General features: G+C 46.2%; 1 protein-coding gene across 1 annotated transcript in view; it reads left to right on the top strand.

Annotated features, from left to right (window-relative positions):
- The window catches only part of GPSM1 (G protein signaling modulator 1), a 61,849-nt gene that overhangs the window by 6,901 nt on the left and 36,466 nt on the right, over positions 1 to 18,482 (top strand). Inside the window, exons 2-8 of the mRNA XM_083722264.1 lie at positions 2,198 to 2,419; positions 4,841 to 4,976; positions 5,744 to 5,886; positions 8,088 to 8,211; positions 10,098 to 10,213; positions 12,128 to 12,283; positions 15,060 to 15,168. Of these exons, the coding sequence (XP_083578390.1) occupies positions 2,198 to 2,419; positions 4,841 to 4,976; positions 5,744 to 5,886; positions 8,088 to 8,211; positions 10,098 to 10,213; positions 12,128 to 12,283; positions 15,060 to 15,168 (1,006 nt within the window). The remainder of the gene's footprint in view (positions 1 to 2,197; positions 2,420 to 4,840; positions 4,977 to 5,743; positions 5,887 to 8,087; positions 8,212 to 10,097; positions 10,214 to 12,127; positions 12,284 to 15,059; positions 15,169 to 18,482) is intronic.

Here is an 18,482-nt window from a genome sequence, read left to right as displayed (position 1 = left end):
CACTCACAATGGACTATAGCTATAATAGAGAAAATTGCACTTAACTGTGATTTTGATAAGGACTAGAACCTCCAGGCACTTTTTTAATGATTTGGCATTATTTTATGAAATAATGCAGTGATGCCATCATTTTCAAAAGCAACCCTTTTCACAGTCCTGGCGTATCTGGAACAAGACTCAGTCACCAGATATGCTGATATTCCTGCATTTTCAAAGATTGGACAAGATGACCTTTGGGGTACTTTCCAATTCTGTGATTCTTTCCTGAGACTTGGTTATTTTACCCCCTGTGCTACTGGACTTGTTCTACATTCCAGTTTTATGGTTTTGCTTTTTCATCATCCTTTAATGTTCCTCTGCTGTTCTCATACATTTATATACAGTGATATATATATATATATATATATATATATATATATATATATGCAGGTTTTGGTGTCCTCGGGTGTCTTCCCGTGTAAAAGTTGGGGTGTCTAGGCGACGTTTCGACGAGGTCTCACTCGTCATCTTCAGGCTGGTGCTTTCGGCTTCTTGTTACTGGAACAGAGCGGGATCTCAATGTTTGAGTTCCTATAAATACTGTAGAGGGGGTGTGGTGTCTAGCCTCCAATGTTCTGGGCAGAGAGGAAGTTCCCAGGCTAGTGTGCCTTTTCTTCTTTTGTTCCTTAATTACTTGAGAGATACCTTGAGTGATTTCTTGAGTGATATCCTGAGTACCACTTAGGTGGGTCATTAGGTGTGGATTAGTTGCTAAAGTCTTTGTGTCTTGACCTCTTGAACTTTGTGAAGAGTTTTCCTGAGAAGATGGCTGTATTGCACTTAGTTGTGCTTTGGCTTGGCTTCGTGTATAGGGGCGAGCTGTGGTTTTGTGGCTTGTGTCAGCCAGATCTGTGTAGGGATTGCAGGGGGGTGCAGCATCCGGAGGTGCCACCATGGATTGGCTACTGGATGGTGTCAGTAATTCATCTGTGGAGAGGGTCTGGGTTTGGGTCTGGTGTGGTTGATTGGTGTTGGCGTTCTGTGTGCCTCTGGATCTGGTGTCAGTTTTTGTGGGGAGGGCTAATTTCCAGATGTCTGGCAAGCGGGATGTGTCGTCACGCTTGTTCATGTTGTGAGGGTGTTTCTCTATCTCGATGGCTTCCATGATTATTCTCTTGTGGTGATGTTCCGTGTTAAAGAGCAATTTGGAATCTGCAAAATTAATTTCGTGTCCTGTTTCTTTCATGTGTTGGAAAGAAACAGGACACGAAATTAATTTTGCAGATTCCAAATTGCTCTTTAACACGGAACATCACCACAAGAGAATAATCATGGAAGCCATCGAGATAGAGAAACACCCTCACAACATGAACAAGCGTGACGACACATCCCGCTTGCCAGACATCTGGAAATTAGCCCTCCCCACAAAAACTGACACCAGATCCAGAGGCACACAGAACGCCAACACCAATCAACCACACCAGACCCAAACCCAGACCCTCTCCACAGATGAATTACTGACACCATCCAGTAGCCAATCCATGGTGGCACCTCCGGATGCTGCACCCCCCTGCAATCCCTACACAGATCTGGCTGACACAAGCCACAAAACCACAGCTCGCCCCTATACACGAAGCCAAGCCAAAGCACAACTAAGTGCAATACAGCCATCTTCTCAGGAAAACTCTTCACAAAGTTCAAGAGGTCAAGACACAAAGACTTTAGCAACTAATCCACACCTAATGACCCACCTAAGTGGTACTCAGGATATCACTCAAGAAATCACTCAAGGTATCTCTCAAGTAATTAAGGAACAAAAGAAGAAAAGGCACACTAGCCTGGGAACTTCCTCTCTGCCCAGAACATTGGAGGCTAGACACCACACCCCCTCTACAGTATTTATAGGAACTCAAACATTGAGATCCCGCTCTGTTCCAGTAACAAGAAGCCGAAAGCACCAGCCTGAAGATGACGAGTGAGACCTCGTCGAAACGTCGCCTAGACACCCCAACTTTTACACGGGAAGACACCCGAGGACACCAAAACCTGCATTCCTGTACCCGTGAAAATCTACGAAAGCAAATATATATATATATATATATATTCCAGAAATATCTGAATGTCAGTGCACAAAAAACTTAAACAAGATAAAAACCCAAACGATTCTAGTAATAAATAAATATAATAATATCTTTGCTGTACATGTTTGCCCCCATAGGATGGAAGCCTCTTGCCTGGAGGTGGCCCTGGAAGGAGAGCGTTTGTGCAAAGCCGGGGATTTCAAAGCTGGGGTGGCCTTCTTTGAAGCGGCTGTTCAGGTGGGAACAGAGGACCTGAAGACACTCAGTGCCATCTATAGCCAGCTGGGCAACGCCTACTTCTACCTGAAGGAGTATTCCAAGGCTCTGGAATACCACAAACATGATCTCACCCTAGCTAGGTAAGTGTCCTGCTGCCAGAAGGATGTATTTATTCTCTCATTATGAACATCAGAAGAGGCCTGCTAGATCAAGCCAATGGCCCATCTTGTCCAGCATCCTGTTCTCACAGTGGCCAAATACCCCAAACAACCTAGGAATCTAGATAGTCTGTCTCTGGAGCTCTTGAGGTCCAATCAGAGTGTCAGAAGAACCTGGCTGCTGGATCAGGCCAGTGGCTCGTCTAGGCCAGCATCCTTTCTCCATGACGGCTGAACAATTACCTCTAGGACAGTGTTTCCCAACCTTGGGCCTCCAGCTGTTTTTGGACTACAACTCCCATTATCCCTAGCTAGCAAGACCAGTGGTCAGGGATGATGGGAATTGTAGTTCAAAAACAGCTGGAGGCCCAAGGTTGGGAAACACTGCTCTAGGAGAAATCAGCAAGCAGGATCTGAGCACAAGAGACCTCTCCCATGGTCTCCAGCAACTGGTATTCAGGAACATTGCTGCCTTCATTGTGGCTAATATCCATCAATAGCCTTCTTCATCCTTTAATCTGTCCAGTCCTTTTTTTAAAGCCGTCCAAGTTGGTGGCCATCACTGTCTCCTGCAGGAGGGAGTTCCGTAATATCTGTCAGGCAACGGTCAGCTTCATCGGATGACTGAGTTGTGGTGTTATGAAAGAGGGAGAGAAACTTCTATCTGTCCAATTTCTCCATGCCATGCATAATTTTTATAACTTTCCTGCATTGCAGGGGGTTGAACTAGATTACCCTTCTGGGCTGTATATATTGCCTATAGAGTTAGGACTGGCTGTTATGCTCAGTTTCCTTGAAATAATGGATAGACGTTTGTGGTGGTGGTGAGAGCAACAACAAGTATATATAATATACAAAGATCATATAATTTGCCTACAAAATCAGCAGCAGGCACCTTCAATGTATTCCGTTTGGCACCTGCTGAAAACATTCAGGTGCTTAGAAAGTGGATGTGAATTTTAATCTGTTATAGGAGTTTATCTTTTTGTATGTATTGAAGTCTAGTAGTGTCAACTTTTATTGTTTTACCTTTTTGTAAACAGGTTTGGGGTTTTTCCTTACAATCAAGCTTTGTGTACAGTGGTGCCTCGCAAGACGAAATTAATTCGTTCCGCAAGTCTTTTCGTCTTGCGAGTTTTTCGTCTTGCGAAGCACGGTTTCCCATAGGAATGCATTGAAAATCAATCAATGCGTTCCTATGGAAACCGCCTTCAGACCAGGTTTGGGGACAGTCTGTCCCCCGACCTCTTCTGAAGGCCGACGTGGGGGGGCGAAAGTCTTTGCTCCCCCCCCCCTTCCCGGGACAGCGGAGACTTCTCCGCTGTCCGGGGCGATCTTAAAATGCTGGCGGGCGGCAGCGCTGCCGCCCGCCAGCATTTTAAAATCCCCCGGGAAGGCAGGCAGGGGGGACAAAGACTTTTGCCCCCCACCCGCCTTCAGAAGAGGTCCAGAGGGCTCTCCAAGCTGCGGATAGCAGCCTGCTGCCCCGCGCGAGGGGCGCTCTTAAGCAGAGCGCCCCTCGCGCGGCGCAGACATTCGCAGCTTGGGGAACCCTGCAGGACTTCCCCGCAGGGCTCTCCAAGCTGCGGATAGCAGCCTGCTGCCCCGCGCGAGGGGCGCTCTTAAGCAGAGCGCCCCTCGCGCGGCGCAGACATTCGCAGCTTGGGGAACCCTGCAGGACTTCCCCGCAGGGCTCTCCAAGCGGCGAATGTCGGCCCCGCGCGAGGGGCGCTCTGCTTAAGAGCGCCCCTCGCGCGGGGCAGCAGGCTGCGCACCTTCCCCTCTGTTCCCGGACCTGTCCTGAAGGCTTGCAGTGGGAGGAGGGCTTTCCTCCCCACCGCCAACATTCAGAATGCTGTTCTGAATGTTGGCGGTGGGGAGGAAAAACCCTCCTCCCACCGCAAGCCCCGGGAACAGAGGAGAAGCCCTTCGCGCCTTCCCCTCTGTTCCCGGACCTCCCACCGCAAGCCTTAGGACAGGCCCGGGAACAGAGGAGAAGGCGCGCTGCGCTTCCCCACTGTCCCCGGAGATTTCCCTATGGGCTTTCGTCTTGCGAAGCAAGCCCATAGGGAAATTCGTCTTGCGAAGCCGCTAAAAAATCGGAAAACCCTTTCGTCTTGCGGGTTTTTCGTTTAGCGAGGCATTCGTCTTGCGGGGCACCACTGTATACATTTTGTGAAATATATATTCCACAATAGTTAATCAATGTCTGTTTTTAACTTTTTATTCTACAATTTGCAGGGGGGGGAGAGAGAGAGTTGCTGTAAAGAGGGAAGGGAAGAAAGGACAGGAGGAGACAGAAGGAAGGGAAGGGAAGGGCCCCATTGGGGTGCTGCCTGGGTCTTCTTTGTGTCTTTGCTGGAGTGGAGCCACCCGGAACCGCCTTCTGCTTTCTCTCCGCAGGACCACTGGGGACCGCATCGGAGAAGCCAAAGCCAGTGGCAACCTGGGAAATACGCTGAAGATCCTCGGCCAGTTTGATGAGGCCCTGGTCTGTTGCCAGAGGCACCTGGACATCTCCCAGGAGTTGGGAGACAAGGTACCTGCACACTAAAAAATAGCACCATGAAACGGCAGGCGCAGGAGGGGAGAAATGCTCTTGCCCTCGGGTCCTCCTTGCACGGGGCTCCCTATAGGGTATCTGGGTGGCCACCATGAAGGCACCCATTGGCCTGATCCATCATGGCTCCTTATACGGATGTCAACAGTGATAGCAGAACTTCCATGCCCAGGGGCAGTCTACCTGTGAATGACAAGTCAGGGTGGGTGCTGCTGTTGAGCTCAGGTTCTGATTGTGGGTTTTCCATAATGGGCATCTGGTTAGCCAATAAGGACAGGAGGCTGGACTAGATGGGCCATTGGCCTGATCTGGCAGTGATCAGGCTCACCTTATGGCACCTCCAGTTCCAGAGGCAGTCTGTCTCAATTTCCAGGATCTTAGGGGCATTTGGTCACTGTGATAGGAGGGTGCTGGGCTATAATGGCCCGTCTGTGGCCTGATCCAGCAACCAGGCTCTCCTTAAGGTTGTCTCTTTTGATAGCAGACTATGTATATGGAAGATGGGGAACAACTGTGGGAGAGTTGCTTTTGCACTCGGGTCCTGCTTGGGGGCTTCTCATTGGGGCATCTGGATGGCCACTGTGAGGACAGGATGCTGGACTAGATAAGCCACTGACTTGGTCCAGCAGGGCTTTTCTTATGCATCCATGCTGAAATCAACAGGGATGAGGACCCCGGTCCATACAACCAGTGTAAGAGAGAAACCCAAGGCAGCATGAATACCTTTTCTGCCCCACCTCTTCTAGGTTGGAGAGGCGAGGGCGTTGTACAACATTGGGAACGTCTACCACGCTAAAGGGAAGCAGCTGTCTTGGAGCTTGCCCCAGGAGCCTAACCACTTGCCCGAGGAAGTCCGGGAGAGTTTGGAGAAGGCGTCCGAATTTTACGAGTGAGTGGCAACCCCTTATTGAGGCAGTGAACCTAGAATTATAGAACTGTAGAGTCATCTAGTCCAACTCCCTCCAGTGCAGCTCCAGTGCACCTGATGTCCAGTGGAGTCTTTGTAAAAATGCCCCATTCTCTTTCAGCCTCACTTCATTCAAAGATGCTACCCTTGTTGCTCCCCTGCTGTGCCTCAATGCCCCCTTTCATGCGAGATCTTCAGTCTTTGAGGATGGCCCCCTCACCAGAAGAGCCTGATGGATCAGGCCCATGACCCATCTGGTCCACCAGACTGTACTTGCAGTGGCTGAACTGTTGCCGGTGGGAAACTAGCAAGCACCATTTGCTCACAAGAGCTCTCTCCTTCCTGTGGTTTCCAGCAGCTGCTATTCAGAAGCATTACTTCTTCCGACCATGGAAGCAAAGCATAGCCATTGGGGCTGGTTGCCATTGACAGCCCTCTCCTCCTCCGTGAATTTGTCTACTCCTTTTCTGAGGCCATCTAAGTTAGTGGCCATCACTGCCTCCTGTGGGAGGGAGTTCCATAGTTTAACTAAGAAGTATTTACTTTTATCTGTCCTGAATCTTCTGCCATTCAGCTTCATTGGATGGCCACCAGTTGTAGTCTTAGGAGAGAGAGAGGAAAACTTTTTTATATCTGCTTTCCCTATGCTATACAGTGGTACCTCGCAAGACGAATGCCTCGCAAGACGAAAAACGCACAAGACGAAAGGGTTTTTCGCTTTTTGCGTTGCTTCGCAAGACGATTTTCCCTATGGGCTTGCTTCGCAAGACGAAAACGTCTTGCGAGTTTGCTTCCTTTTTCTTAAAGCCGTTAATACCCAGCGAATCTGCGCTCCACAAGACAAAAAAATCGCAAGACAACACAACTCGCGGAACGAATTAATTTCGTCTTGCGAGGCACCACTGTACATCATTTTATAAACTTCCTGCCCAAATGCTGCAACCTTTCCTCATAGGGGAGTCATCATTCCATCCCCTGGATCATTTAGGTTGCTCTTTTCTGGACCTTTTCCAGTTCCGCAATATCTTTTTCAGAAGGGGTTGCTAGAACTGTACATACCTTAGTATATTCCAATTGTGGTCGCCTCATAAATTTGTTTAATGGAATTATTATCCGGGCTGTTTAGTTTCAGTTCCTTTCCTAATGATCCCTAGCATGGAATTTACCACTCAGTGTGTCATCTTCATCAACCTCTCTGCTATGACTCCAAGCTCTTGTTTCTGGTCTGGCACTGCCAGTTCGGAGGGATGCAGGTGGTACTGTGGGTTAAACCACAGAGCCTAGGACTTGCCGATCACAAGGTCGGCGGTTTGAATCCCCACGATGGGGTGAGCTCCCGTGGCTCGGTCTCTGCTGCTACCAACCTAGCAGTTCGAAAGCACGTCAAAGTGCAAGTAGGTACCGCTCCAGCGGGAAGGTAAACAGTGTTTCCGTGCGCTGCTCTGGTTCGTCAGGAGCAGCTTAGTCATGCTGGCCACATGACCCGGAAGCTGTCTGGGGACGAACACCGGCTCCCTCGGCCAATAAAGTGAGATGAGCGCCGCAACCCCAGAGTTGGTCACGACTGGACCTAATGGTCCCTTTACCTTTACCGCCAGTTCGGACCCCTGGAGCAAGTACATGAAACTGAGATTTTTTTGCCCCAACATGCATCACTTTAGACTTGTTTACATTGAATTGCACATGCCATTTTGCCGCCCATTCACTCAGTTTGGAGAGGTCCTTCTGGAGCTCCTTGCTATCCCTTTGTTTTCATGACTCTGCTGTTTTCCCCCCGTTGATTTTGTGTGTGTGTCACATTTTTATTAAGCTTTAAAATCCTTAATTGTAAATTTCACATTTCTTATACATTCCCCTTTTAAACTTTGACTTCCTGCTGTTTCTTCCATGCTGCCCTTAATCCCATCCCATTTATGTACATTATTATAATAAACACTTCACCTAGAACATATTACTCTGTTTCATATATTATCATTTCCCCCGCTGCTCATATTTCAAATCCTGCTTGCGATTTCATCTGATTATGATATTTTTTCTAGATATTGCAACAAGGGCTTCCATTCTCGCATGCTTTCCTATTTTTGCTGTTAGTTTTGCCAGTTCCACATTATTCCCCCCCCCCCATTTATTGATTGCAAAACAAGAACAACATCAACACATTCTCCTTTTGTGGGGGATTCCAGGAAGAACCTCTCTCTTGTGAAGGAGCTGGGGGACAGAGCTGCCCAAGGCCGGGCATATGGCAACCTAGGCAACAGCCACTATTTGCTGGGCAACTTCAGCAAAGCCATCATCTTCCACAAACAGGTGAGGCTCAGTTGGGCTTTGTGGGGGGGGGGAGCCTTTCATTCTGTGGGTCCCTTGATCTGGCCTCAGCCCCTATGCTGTGATCTGATGACAGGGAATCTCATTGTCAAAATGCAAACATAAAATAAAGCCAAAATGTTTTTCTTTCTTTCTAAAGCATGCAGAGAGTAACTTGGCCTGGATTGGCTGAAAACTCCCAAACTGAAGAGCCCAGAGGCTCTTCACCATTATCTTTGTAGGTTGTGTTGGAGGGGAGCTGGGCAACACACCCACATCTCAGTCATGTCCAGCCCTTTCTTCATGAATTTGTCCAGTCCTCTTTTAAAGCCATTCAAGTGTGTGGTCATCACAGCCTCCTATGGGACTTCTGTAGTTTAACTCTGTGCTGCCTGAAAAAGTCCTTCCTTTTCTCTGTTCCCCACTTCTGTGATTCCCACATTCAGCTTCGCTGGAGGCCCATGAGTAGCAGGGTTATGAGAGAAACTTTTATCTATTCATTGCCTTTACTCCCTTTCATACCAAAGCGGTTTATAAATGAAAATACTTTTAAAAGCAAAAAGTGACAATTTTTATAAAATTTATAAACTGCTTGTTCAAAAAAGTAAAATGAAATCTCCAAGCAGCAAACATGTCTGATTAAATACAAAACATTTCACCACCAGAAACAGGAAATCCCTAAACCAATGGTATAATACAGTGTGTTATTAGAAGTGTTATCTCAAGAGCAGTAACAAAGGGACAAAAGAAACATGACAATTTTTATGCTATTCTACATTGTTCAAATGTTTTGACTTGTACAAATTCATCTTAATTTTTTTGACCCATCACCATCTGATTCCTGTAATGAAGAAAGCAGGGAAACAATTAATAATGGAATAGCTGCAGTAATAGGAAACCAGTGTATTATAATTCACCTGATTCAAATCTGAAGTGGGTTTCCTGTATATACAGAAATTACTTAATGACGTCTCATTACCCTGTATCTAGTTGATTTTGAGACTGTATCTAGCTATGCTTCTTGCATTTTAAGTTGTCTTGTTGCACCAAAATTTCAATTAAAAAACCCCACACAATTCTGTATACAAAATGCAACTAAACACACCCAAACAAATGAAAAGCAAATTCGCTCGAGATGGCAATAGAAAATGGAGTTAATAATAATAATAATAATAATAATAATAATTTATTATTTGTACCCCGCCCATCTGGCTGGGTTTCCCCAGCCACTCTGGGCGGCTTCCATAGAAACCAAAAATACACTAAAATATCACAGATTCAAAACTTCCCTGAACAGGGCTGCCTTAAGATGTCTTCTGAATGTCAGGTAGTTATTTATCGCTTTGACATCTGATGGGAGGGCGTTCCACAGGGTGGGCGCCACTACCGAGAAGGCCCTCTGCCTGGTACTCTGTAGCTTTGCTTCTCGCAATGAAGGAACCGCCAGAAGGTCCTCGGCGCTGGACCTCAGCGTCCGGGCAGAACGATGGAGGTGGAGACGCTCCTTCAGGTATACTGGGCCGAGGCCGTTTAGGGCTTTAAAGGTCAGCACCAACACTTTGCTGATAAAATCAGCAAATGCAACTGACTCATGTGTGGTCTTATTTTTATTTGTTTATTGCGTTTATACCCCACCTTTCCTTTCAAGGAGCTCAGAGTAGTATCCATGGTCCTCCTCCTCCCTATTTCATCCTTGCAGCAACCCTGTGAGGTAGGTTAGGCTGATAGGCGGTGTCTGCCTAAAGGTCACCCAATGAGCTTCATGGCTGATAGGAGATTTGAACCCTGGTCTTCCCCCAGGTCCTAGTCCAAGACCAGTACACCCCACTGCCCAGTGTTTTTGCTGCAGCCATTAACCACCTCTCTCTCTCTACCTGCCTCCCTTCCAGCGCCTGGCCATCGCCAAGGAGTTTGGCGACAAAGCGGCAGAAAGGAGAGCCCACAGTAATTTGGGGAATGCCCACATCTTCTTGGGGAGGTTTGACATCGCTGCAGAGTACTACAAGTAAGAAAATGTCTCCCTGCCACTTCTCAACCTGCCGTGTGATTTCATTCTTATTTACTTATAGCTCACCTTCCCCCCCCATAGAGCTCAAGGGGGTGTACATGCTTGTGTTCATTCCCCACAAGTGCCCTGCAAGATACATTAGGCTGAGAGGCAGTGACTGGCCCTCAAGGTCCTCACACCCAGTGAGCTTCATAGCCAGGGGGAAATCAGAACTCTCATCTCCCAGGTCCTAGTCCAACTCTCTAACCACTGTACTGTCTCTCCCTCTCTGCATGTGTACAAGTGAGAAATGGCATACACCTGTTGTGGTAAAAGGTAAAGGGACCCCTGACCATTAGGTCCAGTCGTGACCGACTCTGGGGTTGCGGCGCTCATGTTGCTTTATTGGCCGAGGGAGCTGGCGTACACCTTCCAGGTCATGTGGCCAGCATGACTAAGCTGCTTCTGGCGAACCAGAGCAGCACATGGAAACACCATTTATCTTCCCACCAGAGCGGTACCTATTTATCTACTTGCACTTTGACGTGCTTTCGAACTGCTAGGTTGGCAGGAGCAGGGACCGAGCAACAGGAGCACACCCTGTTGCGGGGATTCGAACCACCAACCTTCTGATCAGCAAGTCCTAGGCTCTGTGGTTTAACCCACAGCGCCACCCGCAGCTCAGCTATTTCTGCAGAGAGGTTGAACACCCCTAGAAACATTATATATGCATTGGGAGAGTAAATTCCTCTATCACCGGGTGTTGGACTGGGTGACCCTATCAACAATTCTATGATACTATGCAATCCCAGGAAGCACTTTCCATTACTGCTTGGCTGGCTGGCCACAACCGTGTTCATTTCCTGTCTGCCGTGCCATCGTGTAGAAAAATCTAAAATGCAGAAAATATTTTATTCGCTTCCATTCAGAGCATCCTGCTGCCACCTTCTGGTATCCAAGAATCTCCTCTGATTCGCTGTCCGTGAACTTTAGATAAGCTCAGACAAACAAATCCTCAGCAGGCACAAGAGCTATGATAATAATAAAAATTAAATATTGTAACATTGGCCTGGATATCTATTTCAGACCTATATTTACGGTGATATATTAATTCAGCCAACCAAGATAAGTGTGGAGGCTTTTGAGAATTTGAAAGGCTTTCACGCTTTGGTAACATTTCTGTCTTGTGGCAGCCTAAAGTTTCACCAGTTTATTACTGCATAATAAACAGTCCACTTCACCATCAAGTCTACAGAAGCTTAAGCTGCAATAAATTAAATTTATTAAAATGAAATATAATAATTATTAAAATGATTAATAGATCGAGGTGCTGCAAGAGTCTGTGCTTTGCTGCAGGAGTCTGCCATGACTATTCTATTCAGTTTCCTGCAGGCTTACCTTTTTTTACATTTTAGAAGGGGGAAACTATCTCTACTCCCTTCCAAAAGAAACCCACCACCTCTTTACTACCCTGTTTTTAAAAATGTAGTTTGAGCCACAGAGTTGTTAAACAGGGCTTTAAAATGCTTGAGGTCTCCCATCCTTTGTGTACATCCTGGAGAGCCCCACATGGGCTACCCTGCCACTGAACAGAAGAAGAGCCTTCTAGACCAGACCCCGGATGCATCTGGACCAGCATCATTTCAGTCCAGCCACCAGGGTGCTTTAGCTGTGATTTCTGCAGTTCACAGGGTTGGGCTAGATGACCCTCAGGGTCCCTACCAGCTCTCCAATCCTAGGATGCTGTGAAATCAGCCTAGCAGGTTTATGGAAGAACAGGGCTAATGTTGGGTAATGTTTTGGAACAACAACTTCAAGGATCATGTCCAACCTTATGCCGTTTTAAACCTTTTCTTTATGCTCTTTATTTTGGGTTTACAGCATTTTGTTTAATAAAATATATATTTTAAAAGAATCTGCTTTTTAATGCAGGAAGACACTACAGCTCTCCAGGCAGCTAAAGGACCAAGCAGTGGAGGCTCAATCCTGCTACAGCCTGGGGAACACCTACACCCTCCTGCAGGACTACGAGAAGGCCATCGATTATCACCTGAAACACCTGGCCATCGCCCAGGAACTGGGAGACAGGTGAGGTGGAAGTGGTGCAGCCAGACTTAGAATCATATCATAGAATCCTAGAGCTGTATTCCAGGGTCATCTATTCCAGCTCCCTGCAATGGGACTTGGTGGAAGTTCTTACTGTTCTTTGAACAGCCATGTGCATGGCAGGGTGGGCAGGATTTGTTCATTTAACTATGCTTTCAAATTAATATTTCCATTTCTGTTGATCGCTGTTTTCAGACCTGGTTTTAGTGCCTCTGTTATGCCTCTGGCATTGCAGGGAGAGATCAGGGCGGTTCTTCTCATGGCCCATGAACTGCAAGTGGCCCACAATGCCATTTTGACAGCCCTTGGCAATTTTCAAGGGTAGGGGGGACATTAAACATGATTATGAATATATATTTTGTGCCATGCTTCATATACTGTAGCACCCTGCTTGTGGTTAACGCTTAGCTGGAATGAAATATTCAACGCAGCAATAGAGAAATTAAAATAGTAATTTATTTGTCAGACAAATAAATGAGAGGCACAGTGGTATATAGTTACCAAGCTCTGGCCTGGCCTCCTGCCATTCTGGCCAGCACTTATATTTCCTTAATCCAGCCCCCTTGCTCCTCCTGTGGCTGCCTCTGTCCAATCAGCCTGGTTGAAATTCCTATTGGCTGTTTGCTAGAACCAATCACAAAAGATACACCCATTTCCTTCTGTCCTTTTATGGGACACAAAGAGCTATATATTCTTATATCTATAAATGACAAATAAGTAGTAATATATCTTACATGTGTCTCAACAAGGAATCTTAATTACCAGCTCACCTCTTGCCCTCCTTGCCCTATTGCCTTCCAAAACAGATGGTTAATCTTAAATTTTTATCTTCAAGGATCTTGAGTTCACATCAACATTGAAAGATCTCCTTCATTTGAAGGTGTCTAAACAAAAAGGCCTGACAACCATATATCAGGAGTGCTTGATGGCGTCTCCTGTCTGGCAGGAGGCTGGGCTCATTTGCCCCTCTGGTCTCCTATTGCAATATGACTCTATGAAATAAGAATCTAGCATTTCTTAAATCCTTTGCATAATTACATTTAAGCTAATATATTTCATACATTATCATAGGTAGCCTTTTAAAAGAATTAAACCTTCTCAAAGTGAAAAGGAAGGAACAGTTTCCAGCCTCAAAATAAAAATAGAAAGAAGCTTCTTCTTCTCCAGCCAAGCCAGTTGCCTTTTTCACTGCTCTTGGCCTTTTTAACCTTAGGAAGAAGATATGGCTCATTTTACTATTTACCAACCCTTAATTTGTAGGGTCAGTGTAACCTTGGCTCTCAGCCTGTAATTCCCTTTTTACGACTTTGAGAATTGTTTTCTGCTATAAATCAGGGGGCCCCCTTGTCTTAGGAGGAAAAACATTGCCAAGGTTTTTTAGTCTTCTGCCTGGCATGAAACATTTGAAAAATCTTTAAGCTCATTTTAAGATTCAGGCCCTGATCAAGCCTTAATAAAAATGCAGGCTTATGATTAGATGCCTCAATACCTGTCTGTGTATTACATTTGTTTCATAGTTAAATATATTTACTCTAGGAGCTCAGGACTGCAATACCCAAAGGACCACCTCTCCCCATATAAACCGTCTCGGGCCCTGTGTTCATCATCTGAGGCCCTTCTTTGTGTGCCTCCTCCTTGAGAAATCCAGTGGGTGGCAACATGAGAACAGGCCTTCTCTGTAGTGGCTCCCTGTTGGTGGAAAGCTCTCCCCAGGGAGGTTTGCCTGGTGCCTTCATCAAATATCTTTAGGTGCCAAGTAAAAATGTTCCTCTTCAACTAGGCCTTAGGCTGATTAATATTGCACAGCCTTTTAAATGTGTCTGTGGGACTGGGGCGGGGAGGTGTTATTGTTTGGAGGTTTTTTACTTAATTACTTATTTTTATCCTGTTTTTTATTCTGTGAACTGCCCTGAGAAGGGTGGTATATAAATCTAATAAGATGATGATGATGATGATGATGATGATGATGATGATTAGCAGGTGGGCAAATAAGGGTTGATTTGGGATATATCTACACTCATGCTGTTAGCCAGCTGAGGCCACAAGGGGGAGACAGAGAATTTGTATAGAGGTGAACTTGCCAAACTCTATGTCTTATTGAAGCAAGAAATCACTTGTGGAATTCAGCATCATAATACTAAACTTGTGCAGATGGGAAAATCCCACTTCCCATCACCCTAAAGGCTATTTCAGGGGTTCTCTCCACACATGCAACCCAGTTTTGGGAGCAAGAGGGGAAGTCTCAGAGTGGTTTACAGCCTACATTAAGACATCAAATCAAAGAATCCCAAAATAAAGCATTCCCAAAGAAAATCAAACCTAGTACAGACATTTCAAGGAATGCAATTAACGGGAGACTAAAATATTGTCTTCAAGATTACAAAAGAAGACATTACAATGGTCAAGTATAGCACTCACAATGAATGCAAGAAAGTTGACAAACTGTACATCAGAAAGAACTTTCTGACCGTAAGATCTGTATGACAGAGGAACAGACTCCACTGGGAGGTGGTGGGCTCTCCTCCCTTGGAGGTTTTTAAGCAGAGGTTGGGTGGCCATGTGTCAGGGATGTGGAATTTCCTACATTGTTGTGGGTTGGACTAGCTGTTCCTCAGGGTCTGTTCCACTTTTCCAATTCTATGTATGTCATTCTACCTGACTGGGTGGTGCTTGGCAATCTCTACATGCCTCGGGTTGTCATGATACAGGAAGGGGCATGATAGGAACATAAGTGAATAAATATACCTTTCCTTTTCAGAGTGGGAGAAGGAAGAGCTTGCTGGAGCCTGGAAAATGCCTACATCTCTCTTGGAAACCGTGAACAAGCCTTATACTTTGCAGAGAAGCACCTTGAAATCTCCCAAGAAGTAAAAGCATTTTTTTTTATTTGTTGGTGGTCCATCACATTTAATTATTTTATAATGTTGGGGGTGTCCATAGACCTTTAGCAGCTGTTCAGTGCTCCTTGGACATTAGGATTCCCACTCTGCAGTGGGCTGGGCTAGATTACTGCTGATTGCATGACTGCTAATTGCAGCCTCTGGGAGCTTGTGACCAGGACTTGTAAACGGGCGTTTGCAGCGGCATTTAATGGGGGAGGCCAGGAATGCAGTCTCATGGGTGACATAGGACCAAGGGACATGGATGGCAAGGGAGCTGCTGTAGTGACTTGAAACACCTTTGCCATGTTTGTCTCCCTGCCTAAGAATGTTCAAAACTACATCTGCAGCTAGTGCAAGCTGGTTGCCTTGCTGGAAGAGAAGGTCCAGCAATCTGAGGCCCACGAAACAGCACTTGGAGCTACTGGGCAAGATGAGGAATTTCTCAATAGAGCAGAGTGGACTGTCCTGGAACAGCGACACAGGTGGGGTGCCCCAGTGCAGAATTAAACCATGGCACTCGCTCCTGCAAGAGGGGATGATAGCCAACTAAGATGGCTTTGAAAGAGGAATGGACAAATTCATGGAGCAGAGAGTTATGGAGGGTTAGTAGCTACAATGTCTATGCTCTGCCTCCACAACTGTGCACAGCAATGTTTCTGGAACATTGCTGGAAACCACACAGGGAGCAGGAAGGGCTCTGGTGCTCAGATCCTGCATGTGGGCCTCCCAGCTGGACGTCTGGTTGGGTTCCCTCCCAACTCTACAATTCTGTGATTATTTGACCACAGGGTTGACTGCTACAGCTCAGAGGGGTTCAGGCAGAGATTTGTCCCTCTTTGGGGTCTGAGTTGGGAACAAATGTGGGGGTTTTTTGGAGTGCAAGAGGGTAAAGAAAAACAGATCTAAGGAGCAGGTGTGGCTAGAACTGGCCTTTCAGGATGACGCCCTGTGGACATTTCATGTTGGAAATCTGGGATGCCAAGACTCAGGTTTGGGGCAAGTACTCTTTGGTATGAGAACCCCAGCAGAGATTTAAAATCACAGAACCAGCAGCAAAGAAAACTGTGGAAAGATAAGCTGTATAACGTTTAAAATGTTATGTCCCCAGTTGCTTGGTTACAAAACAATAAAAGCTCTTAAACTATTGGTATAGGAAAAAACTCAATTCAAACTCCATTTTGAAACCAAAGAGGGTGGCATTGTAGCTCAGTGGTATAGAGCGCTTGCTTTGCATGCAGAAAGCCCCAGGTTCCTATTTATTCAGAACCATGAGGACTAGGACTTTCCTTTATTTTTAGGGGAAGGGCCCTAGCTCAGTAGCAGAGCACCTGCTTTGCATGCAGGAGGTCCTGGATTCAATCCCTTCTGGCTTTTCCAGGCTGGACTGGGAAATGTCTCTTGCCTGAAGCTTCAAGGAGCCACAGCTGCCAGTCAGTGTGGACAATACTGAACTCAGTGGACCAATGTCCTGACCTGTTATCTTCCTCTGTACCATTACAATTCAGCCCTTTATTCAGAACTATGAGGACTAGAATATTCTTTAGTTTTAGGAAATGGTAATAAATCTGCCTGAAGCTCTTAAGGAGCCACAGCTAATAATAATAATAATAATAATAATAATAATAATAATAATAATAATAATAATAATTTATTTATACCCCGCCCTCCCCAGCCAAGGCCGGGCTCAGGGCGGCTAACAAGCTGCTAGTCAGGGAGGCGCTAGTCACTGTGCTAGATAGACCAATGGCTGGATTCAGGATCTTATCATGACAGTTGAGGGCATCCTCAAGAGTGTCCTGATTCTACGTGGTTCCTGCTCTGCAGAGGGTTGGGCTAGATGACACGTGGGTGTCCCTGTCAGCTCTACAATTCTATGAAATGGGAATGGAAGACAGGGCAGAGCAAAGCCTGAGGACCTTCTCATCAGTGTTACATCCCCTATTATTAACCCTTCAGCTGTTCCAGATAAATACACTTTGCTGTCCTCTGAGTAGCACAGATTACTCAGCAACAGATGGGGAGAGAACAATGGGAGGTTTCACGGAAGTGGGTAGCTGGGTAAGGGCTTGGATGCAAGGAGGAGGAGGAGGAAGAGGAGAGTTCCCTAGATCATATAATGGCAGAACTGGCTTTAAGTCGGTTCTGCTAACACATTTGCTTCCTGGCTCCGTTTCAAAAAAAGACCAATTAGGTTTGGCTGCCTCACTGGGGAAGACAATCCAGATTCTTGTATATTTCAGAGCTTTAGATAGACTGCCTCTGGACCTGGAGGTTCCATGAGGGCATAAGAAGAGCCCTGGAGCTGGATTAGGCAAAGGGGGAGTCCAGCTTCCTCTTTTCATAGCCAAGCCAGTGCCTCAGTGGGAGGACTTGAGCTCAACAGAATTCTCCCTACTTGCAATTGTCAGCAAATGGCATTTCTGCCACTTAATTTATTAATTATTTATTTCCTAAAATTTATACACCACTTGATTGCAAGAAAAGGGAGGGGGGGACAACACCCTTTGGTTTCCAGAAAAGTTAGAGCAATAAAATTAACACTTTAAGAAAAATGTACAGCAATAATTTGCAGCATACAAAAATTTAAAACAACAGTAGACTGGTTATTTGTTCTGTTGTGATTCCTGCACTGAAGGGGTGTGGACTAGATGACTCTTGGGGTCACTGCCACCTCTACAAGTCTATGATTCTATCTTATGTATTGCATTCATCCAGCTTTGCTGTAGGGACGCGGGTGGCACTGTGGGTTAAACCACAGAGCCTAGGACTTGCCAATCAGAAGGTCGGCGGTTCGAATCCCTGCAACGGGGTGAGCTCCCGTTGCTCGGTTCCAGCTCCTGCCAACCTAGCAGTTCGAAAGTACAAAGTGCAAGTAGATAAATAGGTACCGCTCCAGTGGGAAGGTAAACAGCGTTTCCGTGCGCTGCTCTGGTTCGCCAGAAGCGGCTTAGTCATGCTGGCCACATGACCTGGAAGCTGTACGCCGGCTCCCTCGGCCAATAAAGTGAGATGAGTGCCGCAACCCCAGAGTCGGCCACGACTGGACCTAATGGTCAGGGGTCCCTTTACCTTTACTGTATTGCATTCGTCTGACTGTTACTGGCTCAGAAATGACCAATATCTGGACTGCTGAAGACATTTTTATCATTCTGTGTCTAGATATCATTACAGTACTGAATATATATACGGATACCCACACACATACATAAACACCAAAAAAACCCCAACCCAGACAGTAACAAATTAAAACTCGCATCTGGGCAAACTTGTTGAAACAATAATGTTACAGCAGTTTCCGA

The sequence above is a fragment of the Podarcis gaigeae genome, assembly GCF_964106915.1.
Source record: "Podarcis gaigeae genome assembly, chromosome: Z".
NCBI lineage: Eukaryota > Metazoa > Chordata > Lepidosauria > Squamata > Lacertidae > Podarcis > Podarcis gaigeae.
This window is presented reverse-complemented; position numbering and strand designations above follow the sequence as displayed.